This window comes from Lissotriton helveticus, chromosome 11 (genome assembly GCF_964261635.1).
Source record: "Lissotriton helveticus chromosome 11, aLisHel1.1, whole genome shotgun sequence".
Taxonomy (NCBI): domain Eukaryota; kingdom Metazoa; phylum Chordata; class Amphibia; order Caudata; family Salamandridae; genus Lissotriton; species Lissotriton helveticus.
This window is the reverse complement of record NC_136072.1, coordinates 201,136,722-201,154,329: the sequence shown is the minus strand read 5'-3', so window position 1 is coordinate 201,154,329 and position 17,608 is coordinate 201,136,722. Positions and strand designations below refer to the sequence as shown.

The 17,608-nt window shown below is 42.2% G+C and overlaps 1 protein-coding gene across 1 annotated transcript in view; it reads right to left on the bottom strand.

Moving 5' to 3' along the window:
* VEPH1 (ventricular zone expressed PH domain containing 1) overlaps nucleotides 1-17,608 on the bottom strand; it is a 1,476,213-nt gene that overhangs the window by 729,073 nt on the left and 729,532 nt on the right. Inside the window, 1 exon segment of the mRNA XM_078667132.1 lies at nucleotides 15,232-15,608. Coding sequence (XP_078523258.1) covers nucleotides 15,232-15,608 — 377 coding nt within the window.

Here is a 17,608-nt window from a genome sequence, read left to right as displayed (position 1 = left end):
CAGAAACCCTTGCGCCACTATGGATTCGCCGTATTTACGGCGCACCATGGCGCAAGGATTGACAGATGTGTCAGAAATTCTGACGCATCTGTTGATGCAAAAGTCACGCATTGCTGGAGTCATGTCACAAGCACGACGGAACTCCAGCAATGCAGAGGCAGGCCTATCTTCATTGTGCTGGGTCACTCCTTACGCCTGCTTCAAGCAGGTGTAAGAATTTGATGCAGTGGCGTCCTAGAAGTGGCGCAGTGAAATATTGTAGATTTCACTGCGTCACTTCTACGAGGCTTCTTTGCGTTGGAACGCCCACCCTGCATACATTCTACCTGGCGCAGGTATAATGTGAAGCATCTCCCTAGATGCCTCACGTTGTAAATGGGCCGCATGTTTGCACTGCTGCTGCGTCACAAAAAGTGGAGCAACTGCGGCGCAAACACAACGCAAGGGGCTTGTAAATCTGCCCCTCAGTGATTTGCCCAGAATCACAGGATTCTGCGTGTCTCTGCCAAGACTCGAGCCCCGGTCCGCTGCTTCAAAGTCGACCGCTCTAGCCATTAGGCCACATCCTCACGGTGTTACGATTCAAATGTTATTAACACGCAATAATTTCTTTAACTTAAATACGATTGTTGACTGCTGGCTGTTGCCATAACTCTGCCAGGTTTCTACTGTAAACGGTGTATACAATGTCAGATATAGTACCAAACTATTCCCTGCACAATCAGCAAACGCGCACTACCTAAATTCCTTCAGCCTGAGTCATACGAAATAATCTTCAATCCTCAGTGAAAGCTTTTTCTTGTTCTTGGAATTTCCAGTAAATTGTCTTAGCACGAATGGACTTTGAAGCGCTGCCAAAAAACAAAAATTCCCAAAAAATCCTCAAAAAGGTCAGTTTGGCAATCTTTGACAAAAGACCCGGGAACATATGGGACTTGTAAAAGATTTACAGACAAAGAAATGGAAGATGTATCCATCTGTAAGTAAGCCGTGTTAGTCATTTGGTTTGCCAGGCAAAATTATGAATCATACTACAATGAAAATGTATATCTTGGGCCTTTTTTTTAAATCGTAGAGAAACAACCAGTGTGTATAAAACAATAACTTTTTCACTTTTTGGCATGCAAAATACGTTGATAGAGCTTTACTTTATCATGTGTGATTTAAATTAGAACATAAGACGAAAGAACAAAATTCAGAAAAATGAGGAACATCATGTCCTAATATTTTAATTGAGAAAGAAGCAATGGAATCTGGATATTTTTTCTAAATTCAAGCAAACAGTCCACGTGCACATCACTACATTTGAATTATGTGAAATCATGGATTCTTCATTTTGATGTATTCATTTTCTTGCTCCAAGATTTGAAGAAAGAAAGCACAGATTTTCAAACAAGCCCAACTCATGAGCAATGTATTTGTAGGATGTCAGCCTGCATGACTATTATTGCAGTTTGCAGAACAAACATTCTTCATCAAGTTTTGAGTCCTGATTTGACGTTATCCCCAAATGTTTCCTATCCCAAACAATGAACAGAGGGGCATTTGACAGAGTCAGCTTTAGGGCAGTGCAACGGGTGCGGCCGCCCTGGGCGCTGACCCGTGGATGGGGCACTGACCTCTTTTGCCTTGTGGTGGTGAGAGAATCCGAGGAGGCAGTCATGGGGTGTGGGGGTGCCAAAAATGGTTGTCACAACAGGCGCCACCAGCGCTAACGCCGGCACTGCTAATTGAGATAAGACCCTTAAGGTATTGGTTGTTTTGAGTCAGCCCCTAAATTCTTTTCTTCTTTTAGGGCCACATGTATCAAACAATTTCGCATTCGCAAATGGTGCAAATTGGTAATTTCGGCCGACTGCGAATGTAAAATAGCTTTTCAAGATGTATGAAAGGCGTTGTAGTTGTAATTTGTACTATTACAGAACATCGCAATGTCATATACTACATCACTTTGATTTGCAAATGTTTCCAGCCACAAATTCAGATGACAATTTAAGTGACATTCCTTCAAGGAAAAAGGGTATCATGACGCGATGTTGACATATGGCTAGCTTGCATCGGGAAGTTTTCCTGGAATGAGATGTGACCTAGCAGCTCGAGCTGCTTCACTTAAAATCTGGGAACCCAGGTTAGAATCTTGGACTCGGCACTAGATACAGCATTGTGTGATTCTGGGCAAATCCCTTAACCTCCCTGTGCCAGAAAATGTGAAATGTAATGTGCATTAAATGTGTATTCCCCACTTGATGTGATGTATATGATCTTGTAGATTGTCTCTCAACCTCTCACATAATGTACAGTACTGGGTTAGTGCTATATAAGCACCAAGACAAATACGCATGTTTTCCAAGGGGTTTCTGAGAAGACAACTTTATTCTAAAATCGCTATTGCATCATGACATGGCAGAGAAAGCCAACTCTCCTCTCCTGTTGCATTACCCAAAGATCCTGCTCGCTCCAGTCTTTTAGATCTCTGCAGCATACCCACATTCCTTTGTACAGCAGCTACATTCCCACAATTCTTTACATAGTAGATATATACCCAAAATCCACTGAATGTCATTCACATTTTATTTTGCGTGAAACGCAATAGATTTATTTTGTAGATTTATTTTGTAAAATATTAAACAGTTTTCCAAAAACCCTTTTCCTTTTTTGGTCTGGTTTGGTCTTAGACCACAACGGTGGAGGTATTGGTATTTTCCACTGCCATTCCAGTGATTTGCCTATTATGATCAAGCAAATCGAGTACCAAGTACATCCTTTAGCTCTTGACTCCCAATGGTGGATGTGGGAGAGGAGTCCAAGGCATAGTCAAGCAGTTGGCGTAGGCTTAGAGGCTCAGAACTCAACAAGGCATACAATAGCCTACAAATAATTACAATGTCCAAGTAGTACTTGAGCTTAATGAAAGGTAAGTATTTTTTACTTACAATAACTCAATACTACACCAGATGTTAATGGATTAAAGGCCCAATACTGTAGAAAGTGCTACTCTACAGAGGTGTCATAATGCGAAAGTAATATACTCCTTATTGAGTCTGCCATGTATGAATGGAAAATTATAGGGTCATGCTTCAAACTAATATGACAGGTGCTTAGGCTATCCCCCGCCCATGATTACCATGCCAGTCTCTGATATCCATTTTTACAAAGTTCTATATTCCCCTTTTCTTGTTTCTATGGCTCAGCCATAATAGCAGCTGCAGGTTTCCCGGGGTGCAATGAAGAGGTGCTTCACCTGGTTTTTACGCGTTGAAGTCTGGCTCATGCCCCTCTTCCTGGGAATCTTCAAGAGAGCCGACAGCAAATTATTCAGTCCAGGGAAGAGTTGAAGGTCACAATTTGATTTTGAGGACATCCCCCGGAGAAAAAGGACAGCATTCTGAGGATGGATGTGCCTTACCGAGCTCATGCCCCTCTTCCTAGGGACCTTTGTGAGAGTTGACACTAAAGCAGTCAGTCCAGGGATGAGTTGGAGGTCACAATTTGGTTTGGAGCCTGCTGAGCATTTTCTTTCTCAGTGCACTCTACGATGGGTCACGGTGAGCTCAGGCTGCTCACTTGATGATGCAAACCTGCTGCCCAGGGTCTAATTGATATTGGCAGCACTGCTATAATATGCTGAAGTGGCACAGCCGCACTGGAGTACAAAGATGTTAGCAGTACTGGGAGGTACATGATGATATGATACATCTGCACTGTGGCACATTGATGTCCGCAAAATGGGATGTCTCACCATTCTCGGCCTTCATTCTTCCATTGTACACCACCACACAGGGCACAAAAACCATGGCACACTTCTGCAGTCACACAGCTACAGCTACTGTACACCTCAGGTCCTCCAGGCAGACTCCTTTTGGGGTGATGTCTAGAGCAGTAAACAACGTTTACCACAAAAGGTTTTCCCCGCAGGGAATCACACGCAGTCATTAAAACGACCGCGTTGTGATTCTGCATACTATTACTCCGCAAGTCGGAACAACGACTTGCGCGGGGGGGTGGTATGGGAGGGAGGTGTTGGATTTAAAATTTAACACCTTCCCTAGTGTCCGCACATTCTGGAGTTGGAATAGTAAATGATACTATTCCAACACCCAGCACCCCCTCCGCAAGTCGTTTTTCCGACTTGCGGAGAAATGGTATGCGGAATCACAACGCAGTTGTTGTAATGACCACGTTGTGATTCCCTGCGGGATAAAATACTGCGGGATAACGACATACATTTGTCTAGAGCACTTCATCAAGCCATTCACAGGTCCAAAAGCAGGCAGGTCTCTTTAGGTTTCTCATCTGGACAGGTACTGTACAGGCACACCACTAGTGCACCTCTTTCAGCTCAGCAGTCTTCAAGACAGACACTCAACAGTAGGCCAAAACCATCTGGGGACATGGTCCCCAACACCCTTGGGTAGGTGGCAGAAAGAAGTTTCAACCCTTGATCACAGAAGTCCTCTATAGGTTAGGAGATATCTCAGAAAACTGAATGGAAGCTCCAACTGATCTTTATACATTCCTTCTAGAAATCCTTTTAGACATTCTTTGTGAATTCCAAGTCGCTCAATAGTTCGACCACTTGATGCATAGACTCCAGCCAGCTCAGATACAGTAGACTTTCCAACTCACTGCTCATGAAAAAAATCATGAAAAGATACTCGGTCTGGATAGTTCACACTCTCTGCAAGAGCTCATCAAACATCACCAGGCAGGCCCTCACCTGGAACCCTCAAGGGATAAGGAAAAGAGGAAGGCTAAGAAACACCTGGTTTCGAGACTGACTGCAAGGAGATGGGTTACACCTGGAGTCAGATTGAAAGAAAAGCCCAGGACAGAGATGGCTTAGGAGTTATTGTTGATGGCCTATATCCCAGGAGGGGTAGTAGACGTAAGTAAACCAGCTCAGATACAGGTTTTTTTTCTTCAAATGAAAGCAGGATGAAGGAACCACTTGGAAAGCTCTCTCTCTGAGCCACCCAAAACACTGGCACACAAAGAAGGGGACAACCTTAACTCTCGTCATTCTATTACCCTTTATCTGTAGCACCTCTGAGAGACCAAGGGAAGGCCATGTCTAGGGAACATCTTTGTATTTCAAACACACCACTATCTCCTGTCCTCCCAAATCCAGGGCTTTCAGTGCCTACCAAAAGGATAAGTCTTAGTCTGGGTATGCAATTCACATAGCCAATCTGATGGTGATCTCTTTCCTCCATTTTGTGTGCAGTACCTTAACAGAAGAAATCAAAATGGATTCCATCATGCCCATACCCCAACCGAGTACACATACTCCTTAAACAATTCTAACATACAGTAAAGGTATGCATGTATGCAAAGACACACAGGGATGTAGTGTAGAGCCCGGATGCAGTAAACCAGCCAGACAATTTAAAGGACTACGCTGGAATGCAACTCACCTCTGTATTAGAATGTCCTTCTACTAACAATTGATGCAGCCACCACTGTCAGTATCTTACAATCTGGTGAGGGGACATTAGTTCCACTCTCAATGGAAAGCATGTTTGGTGCGTCCCTCCAAACAATAGAGTTCCCCCTAACCCCACTGATCACTGCTCTTTACAGTACTTAACTAAGGTTGCTCTCAGTGCAAAGGCAGTATAGTGTCCTCCCCAGCCGGGTATATGCAAAGGATCATGCCACACACAGAGCTTGGTATTACAAGTCTTTATTCCTCAGCGTGGAACCATTAACTGTATGAGGGTGACAAACTTTTAGACGAGGAATTTGATGACAATATACGTCGTTCAGTTTCAACTTTCCTCAACTGACATGCTGCTTAGCCTTGTGGGCAAGGTTTGAATGTATCTGAACATTTCTGGCATCCATTTTGTTTTCTCAACATGACACACTTGATCTTCCTTCCATTCTGAACATGACACACTTGATCTTTCCTTCACTTGGCAAACCATTGCAAAATGGTACTCTTTCCCGCAGCCTTTGCATATCTGTCCATTGGCAGGACATTCACCTTCATGCAGAAAAGAAAATCCACATCATTACTTTATGGCCTTCTACTTTGTGTTCCAACTTACTTTTCACACTCAGCCCTGATTCAGTTTGGGCTATTCTAGCCTCTATATTACCTGATTGTCTATCAGCTTTTTCTTCTGCTCTAGCAGCCATGAGTACTCGCACTAAGCTGAGTGTCTCCTTCAGCATTTGCCGTCAGAGAGACAACCATGTATTACTCTGAGACGTATGCTTTATGAGCGTAACAAGTCTTTCTACAAATTCATCCATTCTTTCACAAATTTTCTGCCTTGCTTGGTGAAAATGTACCTTTCATAGTTGACATGTGGCATTTTACTGAACTGGGTGTTCAGTACCTCTTTGATTTGATGAAACATTACTTCACCACCGAGTGGTATTTTCTTTATCACTTCTTTTACTCCTTCACCTGCTAAATTCTTCAAATTTTTAATGATCTTTTTGGCATGTACTTCTTCCAGCGCATCAGTGAAATCATCGAAAGTTTCAATCCAGGCAGTCCATCTACCGCAAATATTCCATGTTTGGGCAGTATAGAAGGGAGGTGGTGGTCTTAGGAATGCAGCAGCATCATAACTTGTGGAACTTTCTGCTGTCAGGAGCAGAGCTTGTTATGGCAGCTTCTACTGCCCGCCTTGACTGGCAACCTTCGTCAAGCACTAGCCATGTGCTAACATTTGGGTTGTGGTGCTCATTCTTTAGTTGTGAGGCGCTCTCTTCTTCTTTGGGGTGAATAGCGGCTTTGTTTTATGCACAGGTTCTTCACCCTTCTCATCTCTTTGCAATATACCTGGTTTCCACTGCCTTTAGGGTTTATTTGCATCAGAAATCTTTCCACTTTTAGTGCTTTGTTGTACTTTGTTATCATGGCATTTATCACTTTTCTGTATCTGGTTGTTGCTGCCTTCAGTGTTATCATACTGTATGAATGACGGCTCTTTGTTAGACTTTGGCACAGTATCTCTTGTCTCGACTTTACCAGCAAATTTCTAGCAGATGTCAAACAAACTTTCCTAAGCCCTTCAATTTGTTCACCAGCCTTCCACTGGCTGGAGTGGCACTCTGACTCCACATACATCAACTGTTAATTTTCACTTTGACTGAGGCAAACGTGGCACACACAAGCAGTTTGCTGGAAAAGGCAAACTCTCTGGTAGAATACTCTCGGGTCTTGGGGTTGCAGGGTTTTCATAATACTCTATCTCATTGCCAGGTGTAGCATCCTTCCCAGCCCGGGTACATGCAAAGGTTCATGCCACACAGGGAGCTTGGTATTACATATCTTTATTAATCTTTAATCTTATAAAGCTTTATTCGGAACATATAAAACATGTCCATAAAAGCACACACAGTTGTAGATACATGACATATGTTCAATATTAAAAGAAACACATAATACATTATTATCCAGAGGGGGATGGAATAATAATTAAAATGATTAAAAGCACATACTTTTCCTAGTACCAATTGCTTTGAGCAGAAAAGTAGCCGTAAAAAAGCAAATGTCTGGGCGGTACAAATTAAAAAGCAGTTTCATAGAGTCATTAATTGTTCTTACTCCAAATCTTTTCAGCATAGGCTTTAGGAACTTTTTCCGTAGCTCACTGTACAATTGACATGATAAAAGAAAATGCATAGTGCTCTGCTCAGCATTATTATCACAAGCACAGGGTCCAGAAGGGCGCATATTTATATTGGGACACGCTACCAGATAATGTACTGTTCCCATCCTCATCCTGGTCAGCACAAACTGGTGCGAAACTCTGGTCACCTGTGTCAAGTATGGTTGGAATCCGATAAAGTCATTCATGCTATTGTACTGCATACAAGTAGAGAGTGTTAATTCCTCCAAAGCACACCTCTCTGCACAATAGTTCAGGTAAGTAGCTTTTAAATTAGACTTGGAGATGTCAGATGCACAATATCGATTATTAAACATATCAAGCCCAAAGACCTTTTGGAAGCTATCAATGACATATTTGATCCAAGGGATCTTTAAATGCTGGTCCAAAGTAAGGCAATCATTGATAATGGCTCTATTCAAAGAGGTACCATCATTCAGCCATACCGAGCGCCACAATAATAGGGGTCTTAACATAATCATATCATTCAGGGATTGAACCCCCAATTCCTTATGAACCAAGTTGTTGGAAGTTGATTTGGGTAAACACAGGAGCCTTTTCAGAAAATTATTCTCCTCTACCTGAAGACTCCCGGCTGATGACACACCCCATACCCCAGCCCCATACAGGGCCGCAGAAAGACATCTAGATTGACATTTTTTTAACATGTCTTTAATGCGCCTATTCCCCAACTTCTTGGCGAATACAAATACCCCGTTAGCACTCCGCATCATTTTTGTTTTAACGGCTTTATGTTCTGTGTCCCAGCTGCCGTTTTTTGAGAATGTAATCCCCAAATAGCAAAAGTTATCCACTTTTTGGACCGGATCACCTTCTATGGAATAATGGAAATTGGATTTCGGTTTAGATCGTCCTGATCCACACTCCATTACATAAGTTTTAGTCCTATTAATAACCAGTTTCCTGCTTTTGATGAACTGGACAAACCTGTCCATCAGACGTTGAAGACCCAATGGTGTTCTAGACAGCAGCACGGCGTCATCCGCATAGAGTAACACAGGGATGTTAAGGTTGTTAACTCTCGGGACATCTGCCGTAACTGTCTGTAGAACTGAATCAACCTCATTAATGAAGAGTGTGAAAAGCAGGGGTGCTAAAACACACCCCTGCCTTATTCCCCTCCCGATCCTAAACTTGCTCGTACACTCCCCATTAGGTCCATACCGAACACTGGTGCTTAATTTTTCATACAGGCGGGCCAGGAAGTAAACTATACCTTTGGGGGCTCCCATTTCTATCAGTTTAGCCCAGAGTATAGCGTGGTCTACCATATCAAAAGCGCTGCTTAAGTCAGCGAAACACAAATAAATGGACCCCATTTTGGCCTGGGTATATTTCCCTACCAAAAGTTCTAAATTCAAGCATTGCTCTATGGTACCACGTCCCTTCCTGAACCCAAACTGACTGTTGGTTAAGATCCCATTGGTCTCTGCCCATTCCTCTAATCTAACTAGAAGGACCCGGCTCATGACTTTCACAGATGAGTCCAGTAAGGATATTGGCCGGTAATTTTTTGCAACACCCCGGTCACCTTTCTTGAAGATGGGGACAATTATTGATTCTGCCCATGTTGACGGTATCTCATAGCTAACTGCTGCGTTAAAGATCTTAACCAGCAATGGGCCCCATATCTCCGGAGCAATCTTATACACATCTATAGGCACCCCATCAGGTCCCTGGGCCTTCCCTCCCTTGCTTGCTCTAATACTATCCATAACCTCTGGTATGGTGATATTTAAGGCAACAATAGGCCAATCATCTCCAGAGGATACCGGTCCTTTACCCGAGTCAAAAATGATGGAAAAATGTTGTATCCATGATTCCATACTCACGTTTGATGTTAGCTCTGGTACCTTTTCGTCCTTAAGAAATGGGCAGTTCAAAGTGGCCCAAAACATTGTGCAATTCTTCATTTCTGCTGCTAGGCTAAGATTATCCCATGCTTCCTGCTGGAGTTCAGCCTTTCTGCGTCTAAGGGTCAAATTGTAATCCTGCCTAAGTTGGGTCACCAGACTCTTATCTCTAGGTTTAACTGCTAAGGCCTCTTTAAGGTCATTGCGGGCGGTAGAACACGCATGGTCAAACCACCCCGTTTTTTGTCTACTCTTGTGCCCGGCTACTCTAGTAAACTTCTTATTGATGGTTGCATTAATTCTAACAAAGTGATCAATGCTGTCAGCCGTGATTTTGTCTTGTTCAAGGATTGCCGTAATTTCTATCATACAGCTATTAATGATAGAATCGGAGGTTAATTCGGCTTTATCTCCTTTCCACCTTAACCTGAAACCATTTGGTCTATGGGGTTCGATATTAACAATAGTACCCAGATCGGAAACAGGGGCAGGTTTCCAAATCATGGCGTCAATAGTTAAACAATTATGGTCACTTAGCATAACATCAACCACCTTAAGCTCTGAGCACAGAGGAACTAGGTTAGAGGACATGCACATAAAATCAATAACAGTACTAGCCCCCCTCCCTTTGAAAGTCGGTAAACTTTCGCCCAGGTCATTCTTTCCGTTTTCCAAAATGTCCATGTCATGATCTATCAGAAAGCTATTCAAACTTTCACCATACAAATTATGGGGAAAGTGAACGTCAGCATCCCCTGAACGATCATAGACACCACATAACTTCTGGGATGATAAGGGGCAAACAGAAATGTTAAAATCCCCCACAAAAATAAATTCGTAAACACCATTAAAATTATTCACAATACGACTTAGTGCATTTTCTAAGTCATTAATTACTGTGTGCCTAGTACCATCAAATATAATATTATAAAAATTAATCAGAAGTATATTTCTACCCGCTTCTTGCGCTAGCCATAGAATTTGGGAGTGAGCCCCCACTACTACATGCTTTTTCACCAAAATTGGTAACTTGACTGATATCAAAACCAACAACCCTCCTTTTGCTCTACCGAAGGGCGATGCCAGGGCAGGAAGTTCATAGGATACAAAACCATCACTGCCCTTAAAATTTTTGCACCAGGTTTCCTGTAGGCAAATGATATCAAATAAACTAATAAATTCCTTCCATCCTAGAATATCCTCCTTGGCCGTCAAGCCTGCACTATTCCATCTGGCGATATAGCAAGTTTCACTTTTCCTATAATGGCTAACATTAGGCGGGCCTTCACTAAATGTGGACATGTTCTCATCTGAATTTAAAAGCTGAATGTTATTCCTAAAATTCTCATCCTTTCCTCCTACCGGCATACAGTCTATAGTCACATTATTAACCGGTTCGATTTCAGACATAGTAGACCCTCCATTATGATTACTGATTACATCCCTCCCATTTCCAGTGCCCATCTGATGTCAGTCATTTTGGTCCAGAAAACTCAATGACTGATACCTATTCTGGATTGGGACTTGATAGACCATCCCATTAGCAGGTGAAAATATACCATCACAAGTGGGTACAAAATTGGGTGTGTGTGTTGTAAATCTATTCCCACCAGGGGCAGGGTACAACATGTGCAAAGGCAGAGTGGGTCTGCCATCGGAAAAACCAGGGCTAAAGGTGGGTAACACAGGTCTATTTCCAGTAGATGAAAAAGTAAAGTTATTATTATTAGCCCCCTCCCTACAATTAGCAGAAGGCAACCTGTTGAGATGGTTATAAAAAAAGCCCAATGGTCTAGCGACGACATCAGTCTCTGACTGTGTTAATGCAGCTGCTCTGAGCAAGATCGTCGCAACATGTTGTGGGTGTTTAAAGTTAATAATTACACAATCACCCCCACAAGTCTTCCGGGTGTTACCAATCCAATTGACTCTTCTGATAGATATAATTTGATCAGAGTAGCCAACTGGATAACCACAATGGCGGTTTAACCAAGAAGTTGTTTTGTTTTTTAAGGAAACCACCGACTCCTGAATATGTGGAGTCTGAGTTAGAGCCGGGACATTAGTTAATACCACCACATAGGGCACACATTCAGGGGGGAAGGTCTACCGGTCTTCTACATATCCTTACAGGAACCCCATCAGTCCCCCCCATGGCAGCTGATGTGGCTGGTGTGGCTGACACAACTGGCACCGGCACCGTCTTGTCTCTATTTGGTACTGGCAGTGTTCTTACATCAGAATTTAAACCTCCAGACACTACGGCTGCAGACGCAACCGCCGGTACCTGCGAAGGTCGGCCCGTATCATGTAATAAAGGGCGTGCCAATACAGGTGTCTCCTTTGGTGGTTGTTTCCCTACATTAATAGCAGGAGGGGCACTATTTACCTGGCGTGGTTGTCCCTTATCTTGTTTGTGAACTGGGTGAGGGCATGTAGTATCTTTAATAATTTGTACGGATTTATCCAAATTAACTGCATGCTGATCCACCATGTCCCTCAATCTCAGTACTTCCGCCCACAAATCATCAATCTTAGCTAACAAAGGCTCCACAGCCAACTTCAATTTGTCATCGATGGTACTCACTAACAAGTCAATTTGGTTAGGATTAATAGAAACACAATTGTCTTTAGATGATGCCCCATTATCCCCGCTATTCTCCTTGTGTATAGTATCCTTTTTTTTTCCTTGCAGAATGGCTACCCCGTTTGGGAACTACTTTCCTACATGCTCTCATAAATTTTGTAGCTCTGGTGGACTGTAGAGGGGTGCCTTCAGGGGTCTCAGATGGGTTCAGTATATCTTCCACCACAGAAAGATCAACAGGAGCCTCAGTGGAATCAACATTGATACAGATGTTATCAGTCTCAGCTGCTATAATGGTATCGTTGGTAATAATTATATCCGCATCATTAGGATCCGATGATGAAACAAGGGGGAGATCAGATAAGTTACATTTGCCTAGCGATTTCCTTCTATCGCTATCGATTCTAGTGTCTACTTTCAATAGGTAGCTGTCCGGGAGGGTAGATTGAATAGACATATTGGCAGTAATTTAAAAGTCACGGGCAATTATAAGGTCACAAACAGGCTTTTATACGAATAGCCACTAGCCCGGCCAAACTGGGCACGTACTCACGAAATCAGCCAAGGGAGGTGGCCCGTCCCGTCCCTGATCGTCCCCGGACGGCCACAGACGGTCCCGCCCTTGTCCCGGGCTTCTCCCGGTCGCTCCCGCGCGTGACTCGCAGGGCGAGAGGGAGGTCAGCGTTTATCTAGCGCCTCCGGGCGCTCCAGGCGCGTCACGAGCGCGCCGCCCCTGAGGCTGCTGGGGGCTGTAGTGAATGGAGTCTCCGGCGTCCACGCCTGCCTCTCAGAGTGCCGCCGTTCACTTCACGGCACCGCCCGTTGGCGTCCCTGGCAAGTAAGTCTGCTCCTGGTGTTCCCCCATATCTTTATTCTTTAGTGTGTAACCTTTAACTGAACATTTTACATCATGAATTCTATAACCTACGCCCAAGTACGTCACTGTTCTACTGAGTGCATCATCTCTAACTCACAAGACATAACAGGCATGATTGTCTTGTGTGCTGAGACCAAAACAAAAACACAAAACTGGGTAGAAACTTGCATGCGGGTTCACTAAGGACAAATCATACAGGGGACATTCCTATCTCAAAACATTCTGATGTCACAACATATCCTAGCCATTCCATCATTAAAAAACCATTCATGGAATTGTACGCTTGTGAGAACTCATATATGACATTTTCCATGTTGACATCATAATCCAGTGGCTGCACAGTCCTGAAAAAACACCTTCTAGACACATTACTAAAACGCTGTTAAGGTATCACATGAAGGTGCTTTGTAAATGCATGTTCCGAGCATTAACTATAAATATTTGGAAGACTTCACCTGCTTCTTCCAGAATATAAACAAGATGTGCTCAGAGCTGTGATAATAACCATCTGCGGCCCATGCAGGTAAGAGCGGTTGGGTGGTGGGGCCGAGTGGGGAGGGGGATTAGGACAGAGGATGACAAGGGGAAATGATTTATTTATTTAATTTTCCCTAGTGGTCGTCTGTCGAATCCCTCCCCAACCCGGCCCCACCGCTCTGACCTGCACGGGCCGCAGCCGATAATGACTAAAACCCAATAGTGGCATACTTATTAAGACTGAGTCATATTTTCCTTCTGTCCATGGAAAATTCATTTTACCAGTCACAAATGGCCCAATGTGGTTTGCGATCAGTAGATGAAATTTGCACACCTGTGTTTAAGGGGTGCACTTTCCTGCTACAGTTCAAATAATGCTACTAAGCCACCCATCTACTGGTGATCGATGAATATTGTTTTTCCTCCAATGAGCTTTATTTAAGAAAAGATAGGCTTGCAATTCAACGACTCTCTCATAGCTTTCATTAACAGTTTTAATCAGTTGTCTGATATGTGATAATATGAATATTGCTAACATGTTCTCTATATGCAAACCATGGACAAACATATAACAATTATATAGTGGGCAACTAAGATTTTAAAGACAGGTATGTGTAAAATCGGACACTAATTAGTAAATATATTAATTAAAAAATGTTTTGAATCATCAAGAGGGTATTGATTTGAAAGACTACAGGTTTCACTTCAAAAGAGCTAACAAGGCTCTGGCAAGTCGAGAGAAAGAGATCTTGAGAGAAAGAGAGATGCAGAGAGGGGGAGAGAGATGAACAAAGAGAGAGAAAGGGGCTAGAGGTGGGTGCACGTGCTCAGAAGAAAGTTTGACCTCTAAAATGTGTGCAAACAAACTTGACAGTTTGAATCTCCCTGGGCACCTCACATATTGGCCCAGGAAGAATAAATCATTGAGCATTACATTAGCCATTGTGTTTGAAGGGATCTACCCATGAATATATACAACAGTGATTCCCCCTGACAGATTTAGCTGCTAGAAAAACAATGTCTGTCATTGGTACACCCCCCCAGAAAATAGCAATCTTGTAGATGATGAAATTAATTAAATACATTATTGAACAGTTACAAAAGTAGACAGCAGAGGCCCCTGAAACTAAAACAAGAAATGCCAACAGTGCAACATTTTAGATGACGCAATGCAGTGCAAATATGCAGCTTTCTATCTTTTTATACAAGCCTAATATAACATAAAACCCAATCACTGGATTTTAAGTGCTTTGTGGAACATTTGTTTCCCATTTTTGTGCAATTTGTATTAGTGGGAGATTGGTATGTTCAGCAGGTATCTTTGAGGACCTGTCAAACTGGGGGTATATTTACTCTTATATCATGCAATGTAACATAGAAAGTGAACTTGCTGCACTGCATCGCTTGAAAGGGAGAGAGCAGTAATGGAACACTGTATGCTGCCTAGCACCAAGGCACACTTACAATTAGTTTATAGGTGCCTGCATTATGGTTATGATTATTTTTGTGCAGGAACTGGGAAAGTGGTGCAATCTTGGCACAAAATCATGGTAAATCGTTGATCACATGCGCTGCAAAAGCAAAGTTCACTGCATGACTTTAGAATTGAACAGATATCTCACAAGTGTCTCACATACATTTTTCACCCTGCCAGGTTTATGCAGTTTACACAAAATTAACACATATCGGGTATGGAAAGAATATGCCGCCCATCAATGTGAACATCACTAACATTTTCAACAGAAACACAATTATTAACACCACACAATAACTATTTCCATCACTTACCCTCAATAATGCATTGGTCTGGTATTGGGATTTTCTTCCTAATTTCCAGAACATATTCCTTCATTGCATTGAGATTTTCCTTCAAGTGTAAGTAAAGTTTATCGCATGGTCCGGCAGGGTCTTTTAATGTCTCAATGCTGCCTTTCTGGAAGCTTTCTTTAGTGACTTCTGGTACAGTGTTCGAATCTTGACATGAAACATCTATAGAATCATCTGTAGCATCTTTAGTGTCCACCATATTTGATGCCTGGGTATCATTTCTTTGACCCTTGAATAATTCTGGCTCAAAGATATCTAAAACCAAATCTTCATTATCTTCTGCAGTGCCTGAAGAAACGTTCTTTAGACGGACTGCATGAAAAGCTAAACTCTTTGACCTGTGCAATTAAAGAAATATATTGAAAAAGAGTTCAGACAAAGGAACAACTTTGCAAGAGGTATCATAGGTAAATGCAAGCTCGAAACTATGCTAAACAGTCTTCTGTATACAGTTCCAAAATATTGCAGCACCTTAGCCAAAATTAAGTTCAAATCAACAGTTTGCATGTTTATATTCACAACACTCATTCTCAAAATCAGGACATGCAGAGTTGTAAGTGAATGCACATATTTGACCTGCATAGTCTAATATCCATATCTGTAAAAGCAGAGTTAGAGTTGAGTTTTTAGGGTATCAAATGTTGAAGTATTTCTTGCAGGCAGTTTGACACCCTAGAAACACAAACAAATGTAGCACTGTCAAGTGCAGGAGTAAGTTCGTTTTGAGGGTTTCTAGTGTAAAAATGATAATCACAGACATATAATAGTGAAGAAACACAATTTTAAAAAAACATGATACACAACACAGTTACTGATTAAAGACACGAAAAACTGAAAGTGCACTTTGCACACATTAGACACAGTGACACATGGAACTGAGACAAGTATAGAAGAAGTACCATAAAAGCGTGTTTTAAAATGCAAAAAGAAGAAAACATATATACAAAGCAATAATAGCACATACAAATGAATTGAACTAATGAAAAATTCTTATGAACATGATGTTTATTACCCTTTACTGATGAAATTGTGCTGCTAATAAAATTGCTTAGTGTTTCTAATGCCTTCTGTTAGAATGCATTATTGACAGACTACAGGGGCTGTCCAACAACCCTGATCCAGGGACAATTGATTATGAAACCTAACAGAAGGATCCGAAGAGATTATTTTTTTAAAGATGATAACTTTCGTGACGCTGAGATCCTTTAAAAAAAACTGCTACAACGTGGATATCCATGTAAACTTGTAAAGCGCCCGATGAAACGAGCATGGTACAATCACTGTGACCTCCTATTGATCCCTAAAATCAGGAAACCAATTACTCGCATCCCATGTGTGACATCATTTGGGACTGCTATTATTAAAAAACATTGGCAACTAGTCGTGGCCACGGGTATCACACATGAGTTACCGTTGTTTTCTTTCAAGCGCGGCAAAAATCTTCGTGACCATTTGGTCCAAGCAGCCTTGCCTCGTGCTGAGAGTCCAACCTTATCATCTATGTGAGGCCTTAACAAAACCGTAGGACACTACAAATGTGGCGGCTGCCTCATGTGTGTGTCCAGTCTGAACACAAAACAGTTTGTGCATGGCAATATCAAACATGACCTGCGCAGCCTCTCCAATTGCAACACGGCCAACGTCGTATACGCAATTTGGTGTCCTTGCGACCTGATTTATATTGGTCAAACGACACAAAAGATTAAGACACGACTTGGACAACATAAAAGCCGAATAGGTTGCCAAACTGAAAACGCTCCCTTAGTGGCACACTATCAACAGTTGAATCATGCCCCCGGAGATATGCGTTGGCAGGTTATTGAGGTAGTTAAAATTCCTGAACGAGGTGGGAGCATCTCCAATATCTTGCACAGAACTGAGTGTCGCTGGATGCTCCGCTGTAATAGCATCAATCGGAGCCTCAATTCCATGGAGGAGTGCCACTCGATTGTAACCAGCTGAGTTCTGAATTTGATAATTTGCTTAGAATATTGTATTCTGTAATAATTCTCTGATATTAGACAACATGCATTTTGTGTAGATATATTTTGGAGAATGAATCCGCTATGTATCATCTGGCTGCATGTAAATTGTTTGATGTGCTTGTCTTATGTGACGTTTATGATATGCATACAAACATGTTCATGATGTAATTTCCACAGTTGATATGTGTACTATTGATTTAATGGATGTATTATTTATATGTTGTATCTGTGATCCTTTGAAACTAGACCTGTTCGAAGGAAAACACTTCTAATCTTGCACTGGACTATACTTGTCTTGCCCATACGATTGCTCTAGATCAATAACCTTTTTTTAAATAAAACTCTTTTATTTT